This window comes from Sminthopsis crassicaudata, chromosome 3 (genome assembly GCF_048593235.1).
Source record: "Sminthopsis crassicaudata isolate SCR6 chromosome 3, ASM4859323v1, whole genome shotgun sequence".
Classification (NCBI taxonomy): Eukaryota; Metazoa; Chordata; class Mammalia; order Dasyuromorphia; family Dasyuridae; genus Sminthopsis; species Sminthopsis crassicaudata.
In genome coordinates this window covers 592,258,446-592,279,920 of record NC_133619.1, presented here as the reverse complement: position 1 = coordinate 592,279,920, position 21,475 = coordinate 592,258,446, and the positions used below count along the sequence as shown (strand labels likewise).

Genomic DNA, 21,475 nt, shown 5'->3' with positions numbered 1-21,475 from the left:
CTCCGGAAGGCGGCCGTAGGGCCCGACTGACCCTTTCGGCCAGCGCAGCTTCCTCTCCTAAGGAGGCCGCCCCGCGCCAGCGCTCGCTTCCACTCCGGCCTCGAGCTCTCCCCGTCCTTTAGAGGATAAGAAGGGGAGAGGGGATCAGTGGACAAAGGCGAACACCCCTCCAGGATAGGGCACCAGGGACGCGCACTCAGCTGCAGGGGGCAGAGGCCACGGCCACAAACGCGGGGCTGGGCGTAGGGGAAGGAGGAGGGCTCCCGTGGCCCCGGGCTGTCAGGCCGCGCTGGAGGGAAGGGAGTGGCAGGGGCCGAGTCTGCCAGACCAGGCCTCCGAACTCATCTAGGGGTACCCTCCTCGTGACCCTGTCCTCCTCCTCCTCCTCCTTCTGCTCCTTATCTCCTCCCCTTTTTCTCCTCCTCCTCTTTCCCCCTCCCGCAGCGCCCAGTCAGGTGACGTAAAGCACGTGATGAGGCACCACCCACCAGGCTGCTTCAGAGTGGCAGCGGTAGGGACCAATTAAAAGGCTAAGCTTGGGCGTCGACCCAATGAGCGTGGCGAGGGGCGGGAAGGGTCGGGGCCGGTTCGGGCGGCGGCAGCAGCGGCAGGGGGCGGCTGGCCGGCAGCTGCAGAGGGGCGGCCTGGCCTGGCCTGGCCTGGCTTGTCCTATTGGGGCGCAGGCAGCGGCTCCGGGACGATGTCGCTGCAGTATGGAGGGGGGGACGAGGCGCCGCTCTCCGGTAGCTACGGTGCGGCCGACTCTTTCCCCAAGGACTTCGGCTACGGCGTGGAGGAGGAGGAGGAGGAGGCTGCCGTGGTGGCGGCGGCGGGAGGAGGCTCGGCCGGGCCGGGGGCGGGCGGCGGCTGCGGCGCGGGCGGCGGCGACAGCTCCAAGCCGCGGATCCTGCTTATGGGGCTCCGGCGTAGCGGCAAGTCGTCCATCCAGAAGGTGAGGCCGGGCGTCTCCGCGAAGCTCCTCTAGAACCCCGGCTTGGGATAGCGAAGCAGGGGGCGGGTCCGGAGTCCGTCCCCCACCCCCCGGAGGCCGCGGCCCTGGCAGCATCGCGCTGCCCACGCCCAGCCCGTCGCGGGGAGGGAGAACCGCGGCTCCGGGCTCTGCCCCTGCCGGGAGACGTCGGAGGGAGCCCCATCCCTCCCCCTCCCCTCTCCCCGCCTGTTCCTCTTCCACCTTCGTACCTTGATTATCCTCATCTGTAAACTGACGTGCTTGGCCTGGAAAGCCCCTCGCATTTTTAGATCCGTGCTCCCGAGGCTCCCGCGGGCGCCGCAGCACCGAGGCTCTCTGGTTCTTTTTACTCATTGTTATAGCAGAGGAAACTGAGACCCGAGAAGAGGGTGAGACCGGGTCCCCAGGGAGGCCTAGGTGGCAGGCTTTGCGTTTGCACGGACCCTTCGTGGGTCCTTCTCTTGGTCCCCGGGCTCCGCCGCTCAATCCCGGGATGACTTGGGATAAGCGTGGGCCTTCATGTCCGTCCTCGGATCAAAGGCCCCGGACCAGATAGTCTGGAAAGCCCAGGACTGTAGCCTTTTCCTTCTTTTACTTTTAGGTTCTTCCTTTCTAAAAAACTGAATGAGATGTTCTGGATTTCCCAGGTCGAGCTCTAATTGTTTGAATCCCACGGCTTTGGGCAGAGGTGATTTAGGTTTACAGAAACCCAATCAAATCTGCTTAAAGAATTTGTTAGTGTCACAGACTCTCTTAGGCATGGTGAAATGGACGGCAGTGTTAAATTATCTTTCTATCTTGAGGTGTTGGGAAGGATTTTCTAGACAGAAGTGAAGCCAATCTCCACCGTGGTTGGGTCTATGAGGAAGAAAAGAGGCGATTTCTAATTTGTTAGGAAGTCTGCCCTCAAAGATTTTTGAATCGGGAGAGATTTCTAGTACCCGGCATTACCCCCATAAAGACGCCGTCTCCCTGAGAGGTGGAGTGGCTTGCCTGAGATCGCCCAGAGTATTAAGACCTGAAGTCTGACTCCAGAATGGGTTGGGTTTTCATTGAGACTAATATGAGAAAATGTGTCTGAATCCTGACCAGAATATCCACTACCTTTGTGACCTCGGCCCAGTCGAAATTAAGGCCTTGCCCTCTCTTAAGGCCCTTGTTAATTCCAAACTTGTAAGACCCAAGCTCAGCTGCCTTTGCTCTTAGCAGAAAGTAACCTCTTTCTCTGAATTCTCTTGTTACTTTGTTACCTTCCCTGTGCTTTTGTGTCCTATGTTGTTTTATGATTGTTTCTAAACTAGTTGGGTCTTTGAAGGCAGGGACCAGACATTTATTTTTGTATCTCCCCAGTGCAGAGCAGTGGGCTTTGTATATAGTAGGTATAACATGATTAAGAGGCATCTGCTGTGGTGCAGTGGCAAGAATGCTGGGTTTTTAATGTGGGAGGATTTGGGTTCAAATCCTACTTTTGCTCCTCACTTTTGGTGGACCTCTAGCCTCAATTTTTCCTAGACTAGATGGCTTGTTAGATTCCCTTCTAGCTCTCAGTGTAGGATTCTGTGAAATCCTGGGCACTTATGCTTTCAGAAATTGCCTTAATGTTCATTGGAATATTGTCACCTCCCCATTTGAAGACAATATTAAGTTATATTACTATTTTTACATTGTCTTTCATCTTCCATGTACAAAGTGCCTGCTGTAGCTCTAAATACTTCTTCAGTTATTGCTCATTTATTCAATCTTGAGGGTTATCCATTTTATTTTTCCAAAAACAAACACATAAATCTGACAAAATCCATTTATTCGAGATGTTGCTTAGGAGGGTTTAATAGGTAGTAATATTTTAGAGTTTGTGTTCCTTTAACAGAGACCCTTAAATTTCAGTGTATTGTTTTAAGTAATCCCTAAGTAGACTTTAGCCAAAAGTAAAAATGTTCACCATGTGATATAAATTTAAAAGTTCCTATTAATGTGAGTGTAAAGAGTAAATCGGGATTAAAAAATGTGAAGATATAATAGTAGCGTGGTATGTTTAGAGTTAGCAGATCTGTTGTTAACCCTAATTTTGCAAATAATTGTCTGATATTCACTTTTGAAGGCAAGGCCTTTCCATGACTTTGGACCTTGATGTCTAGGTCTGTTAAAAGAGGGGGAGGGACTCTAAAGTCACTTCCAGTTTCTCTTCTCCCTCCCCTTAAATCCTATAAGCTCATCCTAAATGGTAAATTGTTTATGAAGGCAGGACCTTTAAGTAAAGGTTGAGAATAAGGCAAACATTTTGGAGTTCCCAATTTTCTTTTAATGAATAATCAGTAATTTAATGGACAGACCTTTTAGCAAATTTAAAAGACAATGATTAGACCCTGTGGAAGGATAATTTAGGCCCATTAACTTCTAGAAGGCTATTCTTATATTTATTTATTGGTTCATGATTAATTTTTACCAATCTAGAGCTGGTTTTTGAATGATGTATACCAAGTTTGTAACCAGTGATAAGACTGAACTTTTATTTCTTTTAACAGGTGGTGTTTCATAAAATGTCACCCAACGAGACCCTCTTTTTGGAAAGCACCAACAAAATTTACAAAGATGACATTTCCAATAGCTCCTTTGTGAATTTCCAGATATGGGACTTTCCTGGGCAAATGGACTTTTTTGATCCAACCTTTGACTATGAGATGATCTTCAGGGGCACAGGGGCATTAATATATGTCATTGATGCACAGGTGGTTATAATCAGATTTTGCTTTCTTTTAAAATTGGTTGTAAAAGCATAGGGAAGAAAGGAAAAGATTCACTTTCTCTGACCTTTGTTTCTCAAATGTTTATACTAATTGCCAGTAGATTAGTTATCAGCATTTTAAGATAGAATTGAGGAAGTAAGTGGCACATGAGGAACTTGTCAATCTTTAAATATGGAAGGTTAGTAGTTGGGGACATTTGGCATTCTGAAGTTCTGAGATCTTTATTGTGTTTCCTTTTTATTGGCTCATGAATGATAGGTAACTCAATACCTTTTAGTAACAATGGTGAAGTAGATTTTTAGACCAATTAACAAATTTATCTGTGTCCTGTAATATAGAAGGAACGTGTTTTCCCATTTATCTGATTTAAGAAACTATTTAAGGATGAGTTTGAAATAATAGAGGTTGTGATGGAAGAATGTGGGTCCTACCTAATCCTGGGTGTGGGTGTGGGTGTGTGGGGGGGTGTGTGGGTGCACTCGTGTGCATTTTCACAGAGAATGTCACATTTAAACTTGTTAGAAAATTTATAACTAGAAAACATATTTAGGATTGATTGGAAGGGATATGTGTTATATTTCCAAAGAATTTGTGTAGTTATCAAAGTTTATAGATACTTTGGGATATGGGATTATGTTGTCTTAACAGAAAGGAAGGAGATTTTGAGTCAAGGAAATTTGATAGATTTCTGTTGTTCAATTTCTGTTTCTGTTTTATAGGATGACTACATGGAGGCTTTAACAAGACTTCACATCACTGTTTCTAAAGCCTACAAAGTTAATCCAGAAATGAACTTTGAAGTTTTTATTCATAAAGTTGATGGCTTGTCTGATGATCATAAAATAGAAACTCAGAGGGACATTCATCAGCGGGCCAATGATGACCTTGCAGATGCTGGTCTAGAAAAACTCCATCTTAGGTAATTATGTGTTCTTTCTTTAAGAACCTTGGAAAAATGCTTGTATTTGTGTCAGTGCACATGCCATGGCTTTCTTTGTTGATGTTCCCTCCCACAGAACCATTTTTAAAATGTTCTTTCCCCTCTCTCAACCTTAAAATTAGTATTTTCTTAAAAAAAAAAAAAAAAAAAAAAAAAAGGTGATTTGAGACTTCTCTGTTTTGGCATAAAAAGATCTTGCCGAATTTAGTACAAGGAATCATCTCCTTAGTATTTGGGTGTTTTATTAGGTGATTAGTTGCAGAACATTCTACATCAATGCCATCGTTTAGTTCAAGCTATTTATTTGTTTGGCAGTCTGTCCTCAGTCTTAGGAGAGAGGGTAGAACTAAGCAGAACAGTGTTTGGTATAGAAGCTTTGATGGAGTAGGGCAGACCTTTGAGCTTGGTGGACTCTAAAAAGTCCTGGTTCTTTTCTGAAGTAGGTGATAGTTTATGAGCCTCTATAGTTAAGTGCACTGGGGCTTTTAGTTGGCCTTAGTCCTAATACTGCAAACTGTCTGCAATGGAAAGAACAACAGCTGTTGCTTTGTGATTATACTAAAGAATATTTGTGAGGCAGGTGATCATGACTTTCCATTTAAATGTTTGCTCTACTGTGCAATCTCCCTAGATTTCAGCCATCTTCATGTTGCAGGTGAAATTTCTTATCTTGCTGTTTATTTTGAAGTTAATATATATATATATATATATATATATATATATATATTTCACTTTAAAAACATTTCCAGAAACCCCTCTTTAGGAAGAATCCCAACAATTAAAGGGAAGAAAAGTTCACTGCAGTGTTGTTCCTGCATCTTGCATTCTCCCCACAAAGAAGGATAAGACAAGCTTTCATTACATTTATTATTTAACAGATGTCACTGATGTCTTCTCTGGATTGAGCTTGCTCTTGGTTCCCATCTGTGACCTCTGCTCAGTTTTGTAATTGAGAAACCGAGCCTTTTGGATTAGATTCCAAAGACTTAGATCCATGCTCATACATCTGCAGTCTCAAATCCTCCCTGGCACAACTTCAAATGTACATGGTATGATGGTAATAGAATGAGACTGATTTCTATAAGACACTGAGAAGCAGTCTCATTGTTTATAATCATGCCTTGTACATTGGACAGTGGGGATGACAAAATCAAGTCTTCTGCTCAAGACTTAAAGATGCCAGCCAGTAAGTTGAAATTAAGTATTTTGATATTTAAAATTTTACATGTTATTGTTAAGAAGAGACTATGTGCAAAATGTTTTTCAGATTAATAAAATTGGGTTGTGTTTTGCAGCTTTTATTTGACTAGTATCTATGACCATTCAATATTTGAAGCCTTTAGTAAGGTGGTGCAGAAGCTCATTCCACAACTGCCGACCTTGGAAAACCTATTAAATATCTTTATATCTGTAAGTAAGCTGTTTAATTTATTCTAGTTGTAGGAACATTATTTTAGTGTTGTCACAGTTTCAGAATGGGTTTAATTTATTTAAGTATTTTTTTGGTCTTTTTCCATTCCTAAATACTGTTTGCTTTTATAATTAATGAAATGCAGAGAAGAGTTTTTAAATTCTTTTTATAGGGGAAGGAGAAAAGAATAAACTTTAATATAGTGCCTCCTGCATGTTAGGTACTGTGTTAAGTACTTTACAAATATTATCTCATTTGATCCTCACAAAAACCCTGCAGGTAGGTGGTGTTATTATTCCTATATACTTTTGAGGAAACTTAGGGCAAATAGAACTTAAGTGCCTTGCCCAGGATCATATAACTTATCAGCTACGTTTGAATTCAGATCTTCCTGAACTCTAGGCACAACTATCAGTCTACTGTGCTACCAGCTGCTTCAACTAGAACATTATTTGCTTATGATTAGAAAATACCTTCAAAATATCAAAGAACTATAGTAGCTTAAGAAAAAAGAGGGTGATTCTGAGCTCATGACATCAGTCTTGATTCCGATATTTTGTTAGAAAGTATACTAGGTAGGAGTGTGGGGGGCCTGAGTTAGTGTCTCAATTCTTTCCCTATCAGTGTGAACTCAGTCATAATATTTCACTGATCTGGTATTAATTTTCACACCTATAAAATGATGTTTCCAGGTGAAATTATTTTTCAGGTCCCTTTATTGTATTCTTATAATTTCTGGCATATGTAATTGATGATTTTCAGACTAAAAACCTGATCATTTTCCCATTGATTTAAAAACGAAGTCTTAATTACATATCATACTTTACTTTCTATTTTGAGGAATCAGTTCAGTAAATAAGGAATTGCTCAGTCAGATTGGTAGCTAAGCCATTATGTTACTTAATGGTAATCTAGTGATCTTGTATTGGCCAGTATGTGTCTTTGTTCAATATGGCTTATTTCATTTGGGTAGAAGCAAAGCTCTGCTCTTTTCATATTTATAGAAAACCAATATTTGATTATCTCATGGTCATTGTGACATGCAGATTCCGAGCAGTTTGAAGCTGTAACATTGAAAGTTAGGGTTAATTTGAGCAATTTTGAACATTTTAAAACAGAATGACTGGAATAGTGGGGAAAATCTATTTTATCATTTTTTTCTATGGCATTCTCTTTGAGGTTAGGTAGATGGTATATGAGATAGAGCATTGGGCTTGGAGTCTCCAAGACCTGAGCCTCCCCATCCAGTCTTAAGATACTTACTATGGGATCTTGGGCAAGGCACTTAATCTTTCTTTGCCTCAGTTTCTTAATCTGTAAAATGGGGATAGTAATAGCAACTACCTTTCAGGGTTGTTGTGAGAATCAAATGAGATAATAATTGTAAAGTGCTTGGTATAGCTATTGGTTCATAGTAAACACTATATAAATGTTAACTATTCTTGGAAAATAGTACTTTTCAGTGATAGATAGCAAAAGGAGGACAAAGTGAAATTTCGTGATATCATGGGTCATCTAAAACAGCAAAGTAATTTCATTTTTTTATTTCAGATGTTAAGAATGTCTCTACAAAGGGTTAGTCATTTCAGAAGTGAATGTGAATGATTATTTTGCAAAGGTGGATTTTGAAAATTATTTTTGCATATATTTTGAAAAATAAGACTATTATTATTAAAAATAATACTCCATAATCTTATAAATTATGGTATTTGAGAATGACTGAACAGTTTTCTAATTTTTGTTTTTTAAAGAATTCAGGTATTGAAAAAGCTTTTCTCTTCGATGTTGTCAGTAAAATCTACATTGCAACAGACAGCTCCCCTGTGGATATGCAGTCATATGAACTGTGCTGTGACATGATTGATGTTGTAATTGATGTATCTTGTATATATGGGTAAGTGACCTATTTCTGAAGCTCTCTTCCTCTGTGATAGGAGGTTAAAACCTTTCTTGAGTTAAACCTGGGCCTTTAATTTCTTAATTTTTACCTAGTCCATGAGGCAGATTTGGTTTGGCCTATATTATGCAACCTTTCTTTTGGAGGTTCTGAGTCTCATAGAGAAGAGCCTTGGGAGTTTTGATTAAGGTTTTAAACTCTTTCTAGGTAGTCCTTGTTTCACTTAGAATTGGTGATAAATTCTTTTTTTTTTTGAAAAAATATAGGTATGTGTTAGGTAAGGGGGAGGAAGAGAATGTTATTTGTAGTCTTTATTTCCATTGAATCTAAATGACGCTGGTCTGGCATTACTAAAAAAGTTTAGAATAATATATTGTGTGGTAGTTCCTAATGTAAACTTCAGGCCCCGAGGAGAAAGGAGGTTCTGATCTTTAAAAAGCAACATAATTTTGGATATCAGAGCTTTTATGTCTAGGAAGAAAAGATTCACTCCTAAGGCTGAAAAAACAAACTTCTTCATAGCTTGTCTGATTTTGGGGGGTGTATTTTTGGAGTGAGAGTTTAGTTAGAAAGTAAAAACAGATCAACAGGTTTGCAGAATATCCAAAAGGATGTGACTTCCAAAATTTTGGAGGGTTGATAGATTTTCTAGAGAACAATAACCTCTGTTTTGTTGGAGTTTAAGATTAAGGAACATAAGAAAAGTTTGTTGGTTACATAACAGCAAGAAGTAGCATTTCTTTAGCATTTCAAGCCCCCTTGTCTCATTGGCTTTCCATGTTAGACCTATGAGGGAAGTGCTTCAGTGCTTTTTACAAGCACTGACCTTCATTTTACAGATGTGGAAACTTAGGCTTAGCTTCTGGGTCTTGTTTATAGGCCTCCCTCCCCCCAGCTACTAGGAGAGTGGCAGATGTGAGCTCCCACTTCTACTTACTCCAAGCACAATGCTTGCTTCTTCTCATACTGCCATGTTCTTTGTCTTTTCTTGGGCCCTATCATGCTAGCCCAAGAATTGGATAAACTCCCTCTCCCACCTTTGTTCCCTCTTTTGTCATCTTTGCTATTCTAGTCCCTTGTCTTTTCTCATGTTCATCTCTTATGTCAGCCTGTCTGGCTTTCCCTCTTTATGGGTTCCCTGATCCTTTGGCTTGTTTTGCCTCCACTTCCTCCCCACCCCCGCCCCCCCCATTTGGCTCTTTACACACGTGTCCTTTTTGCAGATGTTCTTGAGCTTACCTTGGTCTGTTTCTCTTAATCTTTTCTGTATTGTTTGGTTTGACCCATGTTATGCAGCCTGGAGATTATGTTTTGCTTCTTTTGGAGATTTTGTGACTTTCATAGAGAAGTTTTGATTGTTTTAAACTCTTTCTAGGGAGTAATTTTTTGCCTCAGTTTTGTCCTAATTCTTTGATCCTAATTCCCTTCCTCTCTAGTCTGCTGTTTGTCTTCCCTATCACTTGCCTTTCCTGTCACTTTGCTCAGTTTCTCTTTTGTTTTTATTTCATCATCTTCTTAATATGAGAACTGGTATGTATCTCTCTATCTGTATGTATTCTTTTTTTTTTTTTTTTTTGTTAGTGAATAAGATTTTTGTTCTAGCTTAAGTAAAAAAAAAGTGAGTGGAAACAAGAGGAAAAATAGCCATTTTATCAGCTGTCTTATTATGAAGAATGGGCTGGGATGTTTCAACTACTATTTGTGCATTTATAAAATCTTTTCTGATTAAAATTTATTGCTAGAAATTTAGAAAAATTTAATTCCTTGTTTGGGAATGGAGATAGATTTTTAAAAAGGGAAGCAAAGGACTAAAGTTGTATTCAATGAGCTATTAGAAGTAGTAGGTCTAAGTGACTAGTGAATATGTTTTGGGCAAACTGAATCAGGCCTGAGAGGAATGTGTGGAAATGACAGTAAAATTCTAGAGGCTAAAGAGTTGAAAACATCCCATAGGAATAAAGGAGATGACCATTTTAAGGTGGTCTGAAATCCAGAGACTAGTTCGTATCTGGTGTGAGAAGAACTTTTTTTCCTCGGAGGCAGTAGACTGAGGTCAGCTACAAAGCAGAAGTATCATGCCAAAGGGGTCTTGTATGTGACAAGAAGACTAGGAGCCAGTTCTGGAAGGGACCACAATGCCCCATTAATGCACCAATTCTGGTGCCCTAAACCAAGAGATGAACTGGGAAAAGGGAAAGTGTTAGCTAAAAAAGGAGTTGGAGACATTTAGTCTGACCATATAACACACAGTTGGGTAAGTGGAGCTGGAGCTAGTTGGTATCAGATTCTGAGGTATTCTCCCGTGCAGAAGGGGGAAAACGGTTTCAGTTTGTTCTAAGGATAAAGTGTCCAAACATTAGAAGAATCTAAGGATTCTGAAACGTATTATTATACTCTTAAAGCTAGCTGTAGAGTTTAACCTTCTCGTTTTAGAAAGGGAGGAGATAGACTTGTGTAAGTGAGGGGCTTTCCTAGGCTAACAAGTCTAGTGCCATCCCCTGTGACACCTAGCTGCCTCTTAGGGGAATTACTTTGGGAAATATTTTGGTCTCCATCATTGAAGACAGCCAGGTGGCACAATGGGACTTGAAATTGAGAAGACCTGAGTTTGAATCCTGCCTGGCACTTAGACAAATCATTTAATCTCTCTTGCCACAGTTTCCCCACCTATATATTTGGGATAATAGTACCTAGCTTTAGCACTGCCAGGAGGACTAAAGGAGATAATCTTTGTAAAGTAATTTGTAAACCTTAAAGCACTATCTGAATATTAATATTCTTATCATTATATATGTTATTGTTATTGGAAATCTTCAAATGGACTATTGGCAGGGGACTCAGGGTGGACTGAATGACCTCTTCAATCCCTTCCTGTTCAGTTTTTGTGATGCTGTGAATTTGGGAAAGCTGAGTAGATATTTTGAGATTTCAGTGAATTACAGGCACATTCTAGTAAAAAACTTGAAGATTTGTAGCTTTTCTTTTTTAAATTTGTCACTTTATGTTTTATCCATGTCTCCCAGATTTGCTAGTAGTAACTTAAAGGAAACTTAGGTCCTTATTTGAGAGATAGCAGGGTAGGGGATGGGGATGTTTGCATAGGGGATTGAGTTGAGAAGAATCATAGTGGAAGTACAAGTAGTCTGAAGAGTAGGTAAGATAGCTCTTTGTGCTTAATTTTAATAAATAATCAACATTTTTGTTTTAAGTAAGGCAAAAAACCCAACCAAACAAAATCCAGTATAATAAATGAGACATTTGATTTTGACAAGCAAAATAGGTTTTTTTTAATCCTTGCATAAGCTGTTGTGTACTTGTCAGAAATTTTTAGCATCTTTGTGAAACAGATTTGGATACTACTTTAATTTTTTTTCCCCTTGTACTTAGTTCTCTCAGTGTTTCTCAAAGTAATTTGTCCCTAGAATGTTTTGGGGTTTGAAATATAGTGAAAGAATCTGTAAATGCTGACCTGCTGGTCCTGAAGATATGAAATATGCTAAGAATAAACAAATAGTGGTACATCAATAAAATTGTGGCATAATAAAATTGTTCCTTTGGTACATTAAGCCTTTTTTAGAAAGGAAAATATTGAAGGGCCCTTGTTTTGGGGAAGTGCTAAAATATGCTTAGGTTTTAATACTTTGATATTTTTTCCTCCATTTTTTTTTTTTTTTCCTCCAGAAATCAGGACAGGTTATTGTGAAAAAAGTGATGGTTGAAGTCTATTCAAGGACATTGTATCTCTATTGATGAAGTAATGGTTATAAAACACAATAGGATTCAAAGTTCCCTATATTTCAGAAGCACTTGAAGTATCTGTACTACATTTTTGCTCATAAGAGCCTATATAATACCTGTTAGGGTTCTCTTTATTCCCATTTTATCTTTACTTTCCATCAGCATTTTAACACAAATCCAAATAAATTGATGTTATTCAATTGTTTTAGTTATGTCTGATTCTTTTGTAACCACTTTGGGGTTTTCTTGGCAAAGACAGTGTAATGGTTTATTATTCCTTCTCTAGCTCATTTTACAGATGAAGAAACTGAGGCAGACAGAGTTAAGTGTCTTGCCCAGGGTCACACAGCTAGTGTCCGAAGCCAGATTTGAACTCAGGAAGATGAGTCTTTAGGCCTGATGCTCTTTGCACTATGGCGCCCTCTACCTACCCCTGAAAACAATACAAATAAATTGTACTAGGAGAGTAAATTTGAGGTAACTAAAATTGCCAGTTTTGCATGTGAGTATCTGGAATATTGTGGCTAGAGCCTTATGCTTTCCCCCTTATAATATTTTATTCTCACTTTGTAACTTTGGGTTTGTAGTTTTAGCTCTAAGAGGTGATTTCTGTTTACTGAATTTAGGATTTACTGTCACAAAATGGTGTCTCAGGATGATCACACAGTCTAATCAGTAAAGCTTTTGCTTGAGACTTAAATAAGCATGTGTTTCTTCCTTATTAAAAAATCACTCTGTATTAAGGTGGCTAAACATAAATGATGAATATACTTAAAAGATGATGTTTACTAATAAGCTTTTTAAAGAAACACTCAAATACAAATCAGCACAATTCTCATTAAACTTTAATTGTTCTCAAATAGAACTTTATTTTATTTGGTACATGACTTCAGCATTTCCAGCAAGGTTAGGATCAGAAACTTTTGTAACTTTTCAAGACCTCTGTCTATGGGTCCTTCATCTGATGCGATCACTTCTCTAAATGCCTTCTTTCTGAGCCTGTTGATAAAATCATAATGTATAATATTCAGTTCCTTTTTTTTATTCCATACATAGAAATTAGAAGAGAACACTATATATTATATCAACACTGAGAAGATAAAATAGATTCTTGTTAACCTCCCTCTCTCTGGAAGAGAATTTTCTACTCTACATTTCAAGATAAATAAGTTTCCTTTTCTTCTCTTTTCCCCTATTGGTAGTTGGATATGAGGCAGCTAGATGGTACAGTAAATAGAGTGAGATAAACCTAGAGTCAGGAAGACTTGAATTCAAATTCAGCCACAGACACTAGCTGTGTGACCCTGGGCAAGTCACTTCACTGTGTTCGCCTCAGTCTCTCATCTGTAAAATGAGGGGGAGGAGGAAATGGCAAATCACTTTAGTATCTTTGCCAAGAAAACCCCAAATGGCATCATGAAGAATCAGCCATGACTGGAAACTGATTCAGTGACACACAAGCAGCCATCACTGGGTATAGTTGGAAGTTACCAATGGCATTCTTTAGTGAAAAGTTAGGGACTTCAAAGTCTTACATATTTCCTCAGTGACTTGAGTTTTTGTAATGATATGCAGAGTGTCTATCACCTACCATAGAATAATTTTAAATGACATTTTAAAGGAGGCTTTTAAAAAAAATCATTTAATCAGTGTTCTCCATCTCATTTGGGATGCTCTAAAGACTGTGTGAGGAAAAAAAAAAAACTTGTTAAAAAGGACATATCTTTGAACATAGAAATTTTCTCAAGGGAAGAATGTTTTTTCACAGGGCTTCAGTTCCCACTAGACTTGAAAGAAATGGGAAAGAGAGTGTGTAAAGCATTTGAGTCAAATGTTTAGAAATCGATTTAAGGCAGATAGGAGCATGAACCTATTTGGTGAAATGTTTCAGAGACCACAAACATTGCTGCCATCCTATAGAAACTAATGTGTAGCCTAGAAATTACGAGTTATATAGAATCTTTTGTGATCACACCTTTATGAACCTCATGCTAGATTAAAATCTTTTCTATCGTTGTCTATTAAAATCAAAGCACACTAAATGACTTTTTTTACTTAACCACTTCTGAGATGAAGAAATTTGGCATTGACAAAATGCTCTGGCAAACTCAAATATTTTTAATTTAGTATTCATTATTATTGAAAGCCATTAAAGGTGTTGGGATGAAGTACTTGCCATACTGTATATTTCTGTATAGGATAATGGTGATGATTTGCAATTTAATTATGTTGTAGGTGAAGGTTGGGTATTGGGAAATCTGATTGGGAACATGTGACAAAAAGTTCTTTCTTTTAAATAGGTTAAAGGAAGATGGCAGTGGAAGTGCATATGATAAAGAATCTATGGCAATTATCAAACTAAATAACACAACTGTCCTTTATTTAAAGGAAGTGACAAAATTTTTGGCACTGGTCTGCATTCTTAGGGAAGAAAGCTTTGAACGTAAAGGTAATGGCGCCTTTTAAAAGCTATATTTATGTAAAGTTCTTTGTTTTACTTTATTTTCCTTTGACTATAGCAGAAAATAATAATGGAATGTTATGGACTTATTATGAAAAATGAGTAATCCCTAATGAATAAACAAATGAATAAAAAAATAATTAAAAAGCATTCTGCTAAACACTAGGGATACAGATACAGAAGGGAAGATGGTCTGTTCCCCCAAGGAACAATTATATTTCAATGGAGGAAGCAACACATAACTGGGAATGGTGACTACAGAGGGTTACTTTGGTTTGGAAAGTTATAGAAATGGTGAAGGGAACCATAAGTGAGTAAGATGATAAATTATTTTCATTTTCAGGAGCAGTGACTGATTATAGTTTCTGAAATAGAAGGGGGAAATTGGAGTAGGGATAGAGGTGAGGGTGAGATGATATATGTTGGGAGAGGATGTCAATGGAAAGGCTGCGAGTGATTAACTTTGGATTTCATCAAATCTCTCCCCTCTCTAACTTAAATTTACTTTAAACATTATTTTAATCAAATTATTTGATAAAATGAATCTGTATTAGTTCAACACATAAACTGGGTTGGAAAGGATGTGAAGTGATTCAAATAAGGTGCCAAATGTCAAGATTGTAAAAAAAAAAAACACCAAAAAACCCTGTATTAAGTGCTTAGTATCCTAGGAGTAGATGATCTGCCAAATGTAAAAAATGGAAGTTGCCTCTCCAGAGAATTACTAATAATTGCATTTAAAAAATATTAAGATCTCAGAATTGAATGGAGCCTTAGAGGATGACTCAGACCCTTACTGGATTTTCCTCTATGCCATATCTGATAGTTATCTAGTTTCTGCCTTGCTTGTAACAGTGAGAGGGAACTCACTTCTTGACAATTGAACAAACAGATCTGTTCCATTATTGAATACTTCCAATTGTTGGAAAAGTCATCCTGATTGAGGCAGAATCACTTCTGCTGCAATGTCTCTGTTGGTGCCAGTTATACTCGTCCTTTATATATTTGAAGATGTTAGTCGTGGTTCCTTTGCTCCCCAAGTCTTTTTTCTTAATTTTTTTTTCTGGGTAGCTCAAATGCTCCCTAGTTCTCAATTCTACATGTTCCATGATTTCTGGTCCCCTTATCATCCTGGTCATTTTCCTCTGGACAGGTTCCCATTTGTTAATAGCGCTCTTAAAATAATGTACTCATTCCTTCTCCAGTCATTGCAGAAGTGGGGAACTATGAATGTAGAATTGTGTATATACTATAAGGCAGAGTTGATGGGTTGGTTAGTTTTACTGAATTAACTTTACAAAGGTTGTCTTAGATGGATTGGTGGTTGGGGAAGGAGGCACTGAGAAATGAATGTGATGTGAAACCAAAAGGTATCAATAAAAAATAAAACCAAATTTAAAAATAGCATACTTAGAACTGAGCATAATATTCTGGCTATGATATATGACCAGCATATATAATATAGTTGGATATTATCCTTGTGGCTGTGGACTTAGATTTTTTTTGGCTATGACTGTTAAGTAATACTGAGCTTGTGGTCAAATTATGAATCACAACAAACATTTGTTAAATACCTACTATGTATCAAGCACTGGATGCCAGGGATACAGGGTTGAAAATGAAATAGTCCCTGCTTCAAGGAGCTTACATTTGATTGACACGTATATAAATAATCGATACAAAACAGACACAAAAGTACATTTTTTGGGGAAGACACTAGCATCTTAAGAGGTTTCTTGGAGAAGATGTTACTTGAGCATTGTTTAGAAGGCAACACAGTCCTTGTTAGAGGTAGATGTGAGGTGGGATGAGAGTACATTCTAGGCATAGGGGATAGATAACCAGTATAAAGCATGGGAATGCATAGAACACTTTTTGGATTTTTTTGTCTTCTCCTATCCTGTTCTGAGGCTATTGGTTTCCTGTACTATTTCATATTTGTTCTTGTTATTTTTCTCCATCACATAATTTTAAATCATACAACTACTCATGATTCTTTTTCAACCATACGTGATAACAAAGAATGTATTTTTAAATGAAAAAAGTAGTTCACAAGAGCCACCACCAATAATAATAATAACAGTAATTACTAACTCTTACATAGTACTTACTTATTAGATACCAGGCACAGTGTTAAGCATTTTACATTTAGTATCTTTTTTGTTCCTTTCATGGTTCTGCCCATACTTCTGTTCATTTGGAACCATGAATTTAGGAGTAAAGTTGTGATATGGAATTTGAAAAACAGAATAGATATCCTCTTGACTGCCATTACATCTGCCACATTAGTGATGAAAATGGTACAAATGGTATTGAGGGAAATTGTTGTAAAGTAGTAGAGGTTCTCAATATGGCTTCAGGGATATAATGGGATCATGTGAGATAACTTTCCATAGCATATTAAAATTTAGAAATCCTTTTCCTCTTGAGACCTTGGGGAGGGGGGGGGGGAGATAGGGAGTGCGAATCTTGTTATTCCCATTTTACAGAAAACTTCAGAGAAAAGAAGTGATTTCATAGAATCAGAATTGGGACAACAGGAACTTTTTTTTTTTTTTTTTTTTTTTTTTTTTTTAATATTCTCATTCTTTTAATTGATGTTCACTTACATTTTGGTTTTTTACTCATTACTTTTTTGATCTGATTTCTCTTGTGAAGCAAGAGAATTGTATAAAAACATTTATACATATTGGATTTAACATATATTTTAACATGTTTAACATATATTAAATTGTCTGCCATCCAGAGGAGAGGGCGGAGTGAAGGAGAAGAAAATCTGAAACACAAGGCTATGCAAGAGTCAATGTTGTCAAATTATCCATGCATATATTTTGAAAATAAAAAGCTTTATTTAAAAAATCATCTTCAGAAGAACAAAATGGATTGCATCAGGAACTTCTAATCCACTCTGCAATTGAACAAAAAAATCTCTATAAAGCAAGGGTTCATACCTGCATTTTGCTTGAAGATCTAGCCCTGGGGAACCTGATGTCTCTTGAGTTAATTTGGTTGATTTTGGGTTACAGAATTTCTCCATATTCCTAGCATCAGTTTTCCTCTTTTCAGCTTCGAAGTATTTTCTCTTGGACCCTTGTAAGTGCTTGAAAACAGCTGTCATGTGTTAAGTCTTCTCAAGTTCTGCATCCTAGCCCCATGATCACTATGACTTGGGACTTAGAGAATTGCTATGGCCACAAAAATCCATTTTATTTCAGCCAATCTGTTGACCAACTTTTTTATTTTAGCCTGACTGCTCTTCTTGAGGTTAGGTACAATTAATTGCCACACTCATATTTTACCTGGATCAAATAATTAAAAAATAATAATGGTAGCAATTACTTTCCCAGAATTAAATCAACCCAAGCATCATCTAACTAGAGTTGAAGTTAATGTTCTTTTATAATTCTTGTACTTAAGTTACTTTTGTGAGTGATTGAAGTGTAGTGTAGAATCTAGCTTGTTATTATTAGGCCTCTTGGTTGATTGTGAGGGAAATCTTCGCAACATGATTTAATTCTGAAACTCTGCTAGACTAGAAAATGATTAGTATGTATAGCTAAAAATGCATGTTTGTAGTATGTAATCATGCCAATAGGCTGTCACATTTAGCTTGGACTTTTGTGTTGCCTTGGCTTATTCATGATCTTTCTAAAAAAGTTAAGCTCTTCAAAAACAATTTGATAATTTGTGTTGAATTAAAAAAATTTTTGGGGATACCTTTTTTTTTTTTTTTTTTTTTAAATCTCTGAGTCATACCTGATAACAAAGAATTTTTAAAAATTCTAGCTATTGAGTATCTGAGGCTATATTTGAACCACCCATAGTTCTCTAGCAAAGAAGGGAAGGAGGTACATTTTCTCAACTTTTTTCCAAGTTTATTTATATAATTACCAGCATTCACATTTTTTTGATCTTTTTTTGTCTTTCTATTTAGATTGTTGTAGTCATTTTTCCTAGGCTTAGCATCCATGTGCTATCAAGTATACAAAAGGATTTTCTGGTGTTCAATGTTTGTTAAGAATAGCTCACTTTTCTAAAATTGTAAAATAGCAGAATCCCTGTTTTATTGAGCCTGTGATTTGCCTGAGGGAGTTACAGATAGTTAGGGTCCATGTGATGAGAAGGGTGCCTGTTTTCTATGAATCTGGTGTGCTTTATACCTTACTCTATTTTTAAAATAGTGGACCATTCCTCCCCTTCCCCCCATTTTTGAAATAGTAGACAAAAAAACCTTTGGGAATTTTTCTTTTGGATTTGTGTGCTTTTATTCATCTTGCTTTCCCCCCCCCTTTCTTCTTCCGGATTGAAATTTTAGCAAGCACTTTTACAATTGGCATTTAGGAGGAATCTTCTCTTTTCTTCTTGCAGGTTTAATAGACTACAACTTCCACTGTTTCCGAAAAGCTATTCATGAAGTTTTTGAAGTGGGTGTGACCTCTCACAGAGCCTGCAGCCATCAAGCCAACCCCTGTGCCATGAAAGCAGTGACTCACAATGGGGCACCAAGAAGTGCTGTCTAGTGGGAAGTGCTTAAGGAGTTCTTCCCTGGCCCTTTCTCCAAACTTGAGTCAGATGCCGTATGCGACAGGACCAGCAATAGCTGGGGTTCGTGGGAATCTGGTACCAGTTCCAGTGGATACAGGGGTTTATTTTCTGATTTGGATAAAAGCCCCTTCAACTGGTATTGCACAACTGAAACTACTGTGTTTCTTAAAAAACAAAAAAGCAAAAAACAGAAAATGAAAAAAAAAAAAAACATTTGAGGCCACTGAAGTTAACATTGGAAACTCCAAGTTTTTTTGAGTGTGTGTGTTTTCTCTTTTAAGTCCTCCTTTAGTAGTTTGAGTATATCAGACTTGGAGACAAAAGCAAGTTAAACTCCTCCTTTCAATGGAGAGTTTCAATGATTGCCATTTGAGTATAATGGAGAAGATTGACTTATCCCAAGCTTTACCTTAAGTTGTCATTTGATTAGTCTAAAATACCCTGCCTTGCTTGAGTGCTAACACTGCCTCTCCAATTCCAATTGTGGACTCCACACACTGAAAACCAACTCACTAATGCACTTGCTCTCTAACTCAGAAGACATACAGTGTGGTTGCATCGAAAGACATGTCACTATTCTTTCTTGAAGAAATGCAAAAAATTTCCAACCCTTGTCAACTGGAATGCAGGGCTCAACTATAGCTACCCATCTCTAAAGTATTGAGGAAAAAGCTTTGAGACTATAGAGAAATTTCGCACTTGAGTTTTGGGTACCAAAATGGCTTGTTTCTCTCTCCTGAAGATGACAGATGACCACAATTTTCACTTTCACGATCAGGATTTAATGTAACCACGAGAATATTTTTAACTTGATTTCATATTTCACTCTTCTGAGAAAGAAGTGTTCATCATGTCATGGAAAAATTTAGCTCACCCTTCCTTAACTTTATTCTAGCTACCTTGATAGGAGCAAAAAAAATATATGTATGTATGTATATTTTTTTTTCTCGGATTATAGATGTTTCTATTTCCAGTTGCTGCTGTTTGCCAGACTGATCCAGAAGGCATCAACAGCTTGTACCATGCTGGATTCACTGCGGTCTGTTTGGGAATGGGGGAGAGAGAGAGCACGTGGTCCCAAGCCTGTGTTTGGTTTACATTCTTTGTCTCCAGTATTCTGACACCAAGTGTCAAATGTGGTACTTTTCTTTACCCATGATATTAATTCTTGATCGTTTTCTTGATGGTGGTTGAAATCTTTTCAGTTGATTGAAATTTGCATATTGTTTTCCTCCAGATGCCCAATAGTTATATGTTTAAAAGCCACTGGACCACTTGAGTACATAAGTGCCACTGTTATATTAAATATGTATATTAAGTTCTGTAAGCCTAACAGTGAGACTTGGAGTGCTTTCTGCAGACGATTCTGATTGTTGAGTATTTACATGGACCATGGTGATATCCAAAAGAAAAAATGCTTTTATATTTATAGATTCTTTCACTGAACTATATCAAATGGGTATCAATAAATGTCTTTACTCCAAGACCTGGTTTTCTAATTTCATAAGTTGGAAGAAGATGGGTTGTGCTCACCATTTTCCCTTTTTCCAAGATACCATGAACCTTGTGATTCCTTGTTTCTTTTCAAATACTTTAGGCTAATGTCTTGGAGGCTCTGCACCCAGCCCTCCTGCTTGGAGCCCAGGGATGATTTCCTTGTATGTTACTCTTCTGTGAAATAAGTTTTTGTGCTTGCCAGATAGAACCTGTGCCTGTTCAGATTTAAAAGTTTTCACCTAAACACATCTGAGATCAGATAGTGCCCTTAATATTGAAGTGATCCTGCCTGACATTTTGATTTCTGTTTCATTTTGTATCAGTTTCTTTCATTCACAGGTGGCAGATTGCCTGATTTCTCTGGGCTCATCATGACAGTCGTTTGGCCTTGACCTTCATCCTTTTCAAGATGTGCCTATGAGAAAAGAAAGCAATGATAAAAACAAAATTGAGCACAGTTAGCCTTTCTTATTTTTTATTTTAAATCTCTTTTTCATAACTATTTCCGCAACCTTATTTCTCTGGTACCCAAGATATTTGTTACTGACTCTGAAGTCATCTTGTTCATCATTATTCTACAGAAACAGACAGTTTCAGGAAAGGATGTTGTGTCCTTCACAGAAAGGGACAGTCTAATTAAATTTGATGTTTTAAAGATAAGAGAAGGTGGAGATGACCAGTTGCCTAGGATATTACATGGGGAATTTATGTGTTGAGATTAGCTTAGGTGGCCTTGAAGGTTCTTTCTAGCTCTGTGGGACTATGATTCTATTTGATTACACAGGTGGAGACAGCTGGCTTTTTAGTCTGAACCTTGGGCTACTTAGGCAGCTTTTAAAACAGTGCTGACTAGAAGGTTCCTAAGAACGTGAGATATTAGAGCTAGAAGAGACCTAAAAGATCATTTAGTCTGACTCACTTATTTTATAGAAGAGGAAATGGATCTCAAATAGGGGAAGTGACTTTTCTTAGAGTAAACCACTAGCTAGTGGCAAATATGGGATCATCCAGTGGTAATTGTACCTGATGAGTATCCTGAGAAATGTTGGGGAATTAGGACCCACTGCCTAGTGAATGTGCTTTAGGTAAACTGAACACGACTGACAGAAATAGGTGTATGAGTGAGTGAGAATGGTCAGAACCTGAGAGGCCCCCAATTTTTGTAAAGAAGATGACTGCAAGTCCATTGCAAAATTGGCTGAAAGCAAATAATAGCATCTTTGGGAACCAGATTTTTGAAATGCTTTCCTTTCTCTGGAGAACCGAGACTGG

General features: G+C 38.0%; 1 protein-coding gene across 1 annotated transcript; it reads left to right on the top strand.

Moving 5' to 3' along the window:
• The first annotated feature begins 600 nt into the window (after positions 1–600).
• Positions 601–20,190, top strand: RRAGC (Ras related GTP binding C). The gene is made up of 7 exons (XM_074305213.1): positions 601–952; positions 3,493–3,696; positions 4,434–4,633; positions 5,950–6,064; positions 7,817–7,959; positions 14,001–14,149; positions 18,530–20,190. Exons 1-7 carry the CDS (start codon positions 701–703, stop codon positions 18,679–18,681), a joined length of 1,215 nt encoding a protein of 404 aa, XP_074161314.1. The 5' UTR covers positions 601–700; the 3' UTR covers positions 18,682–20,190.
• Positions 20,191–21,475: the final 1,285 nt, after the last annotated feature.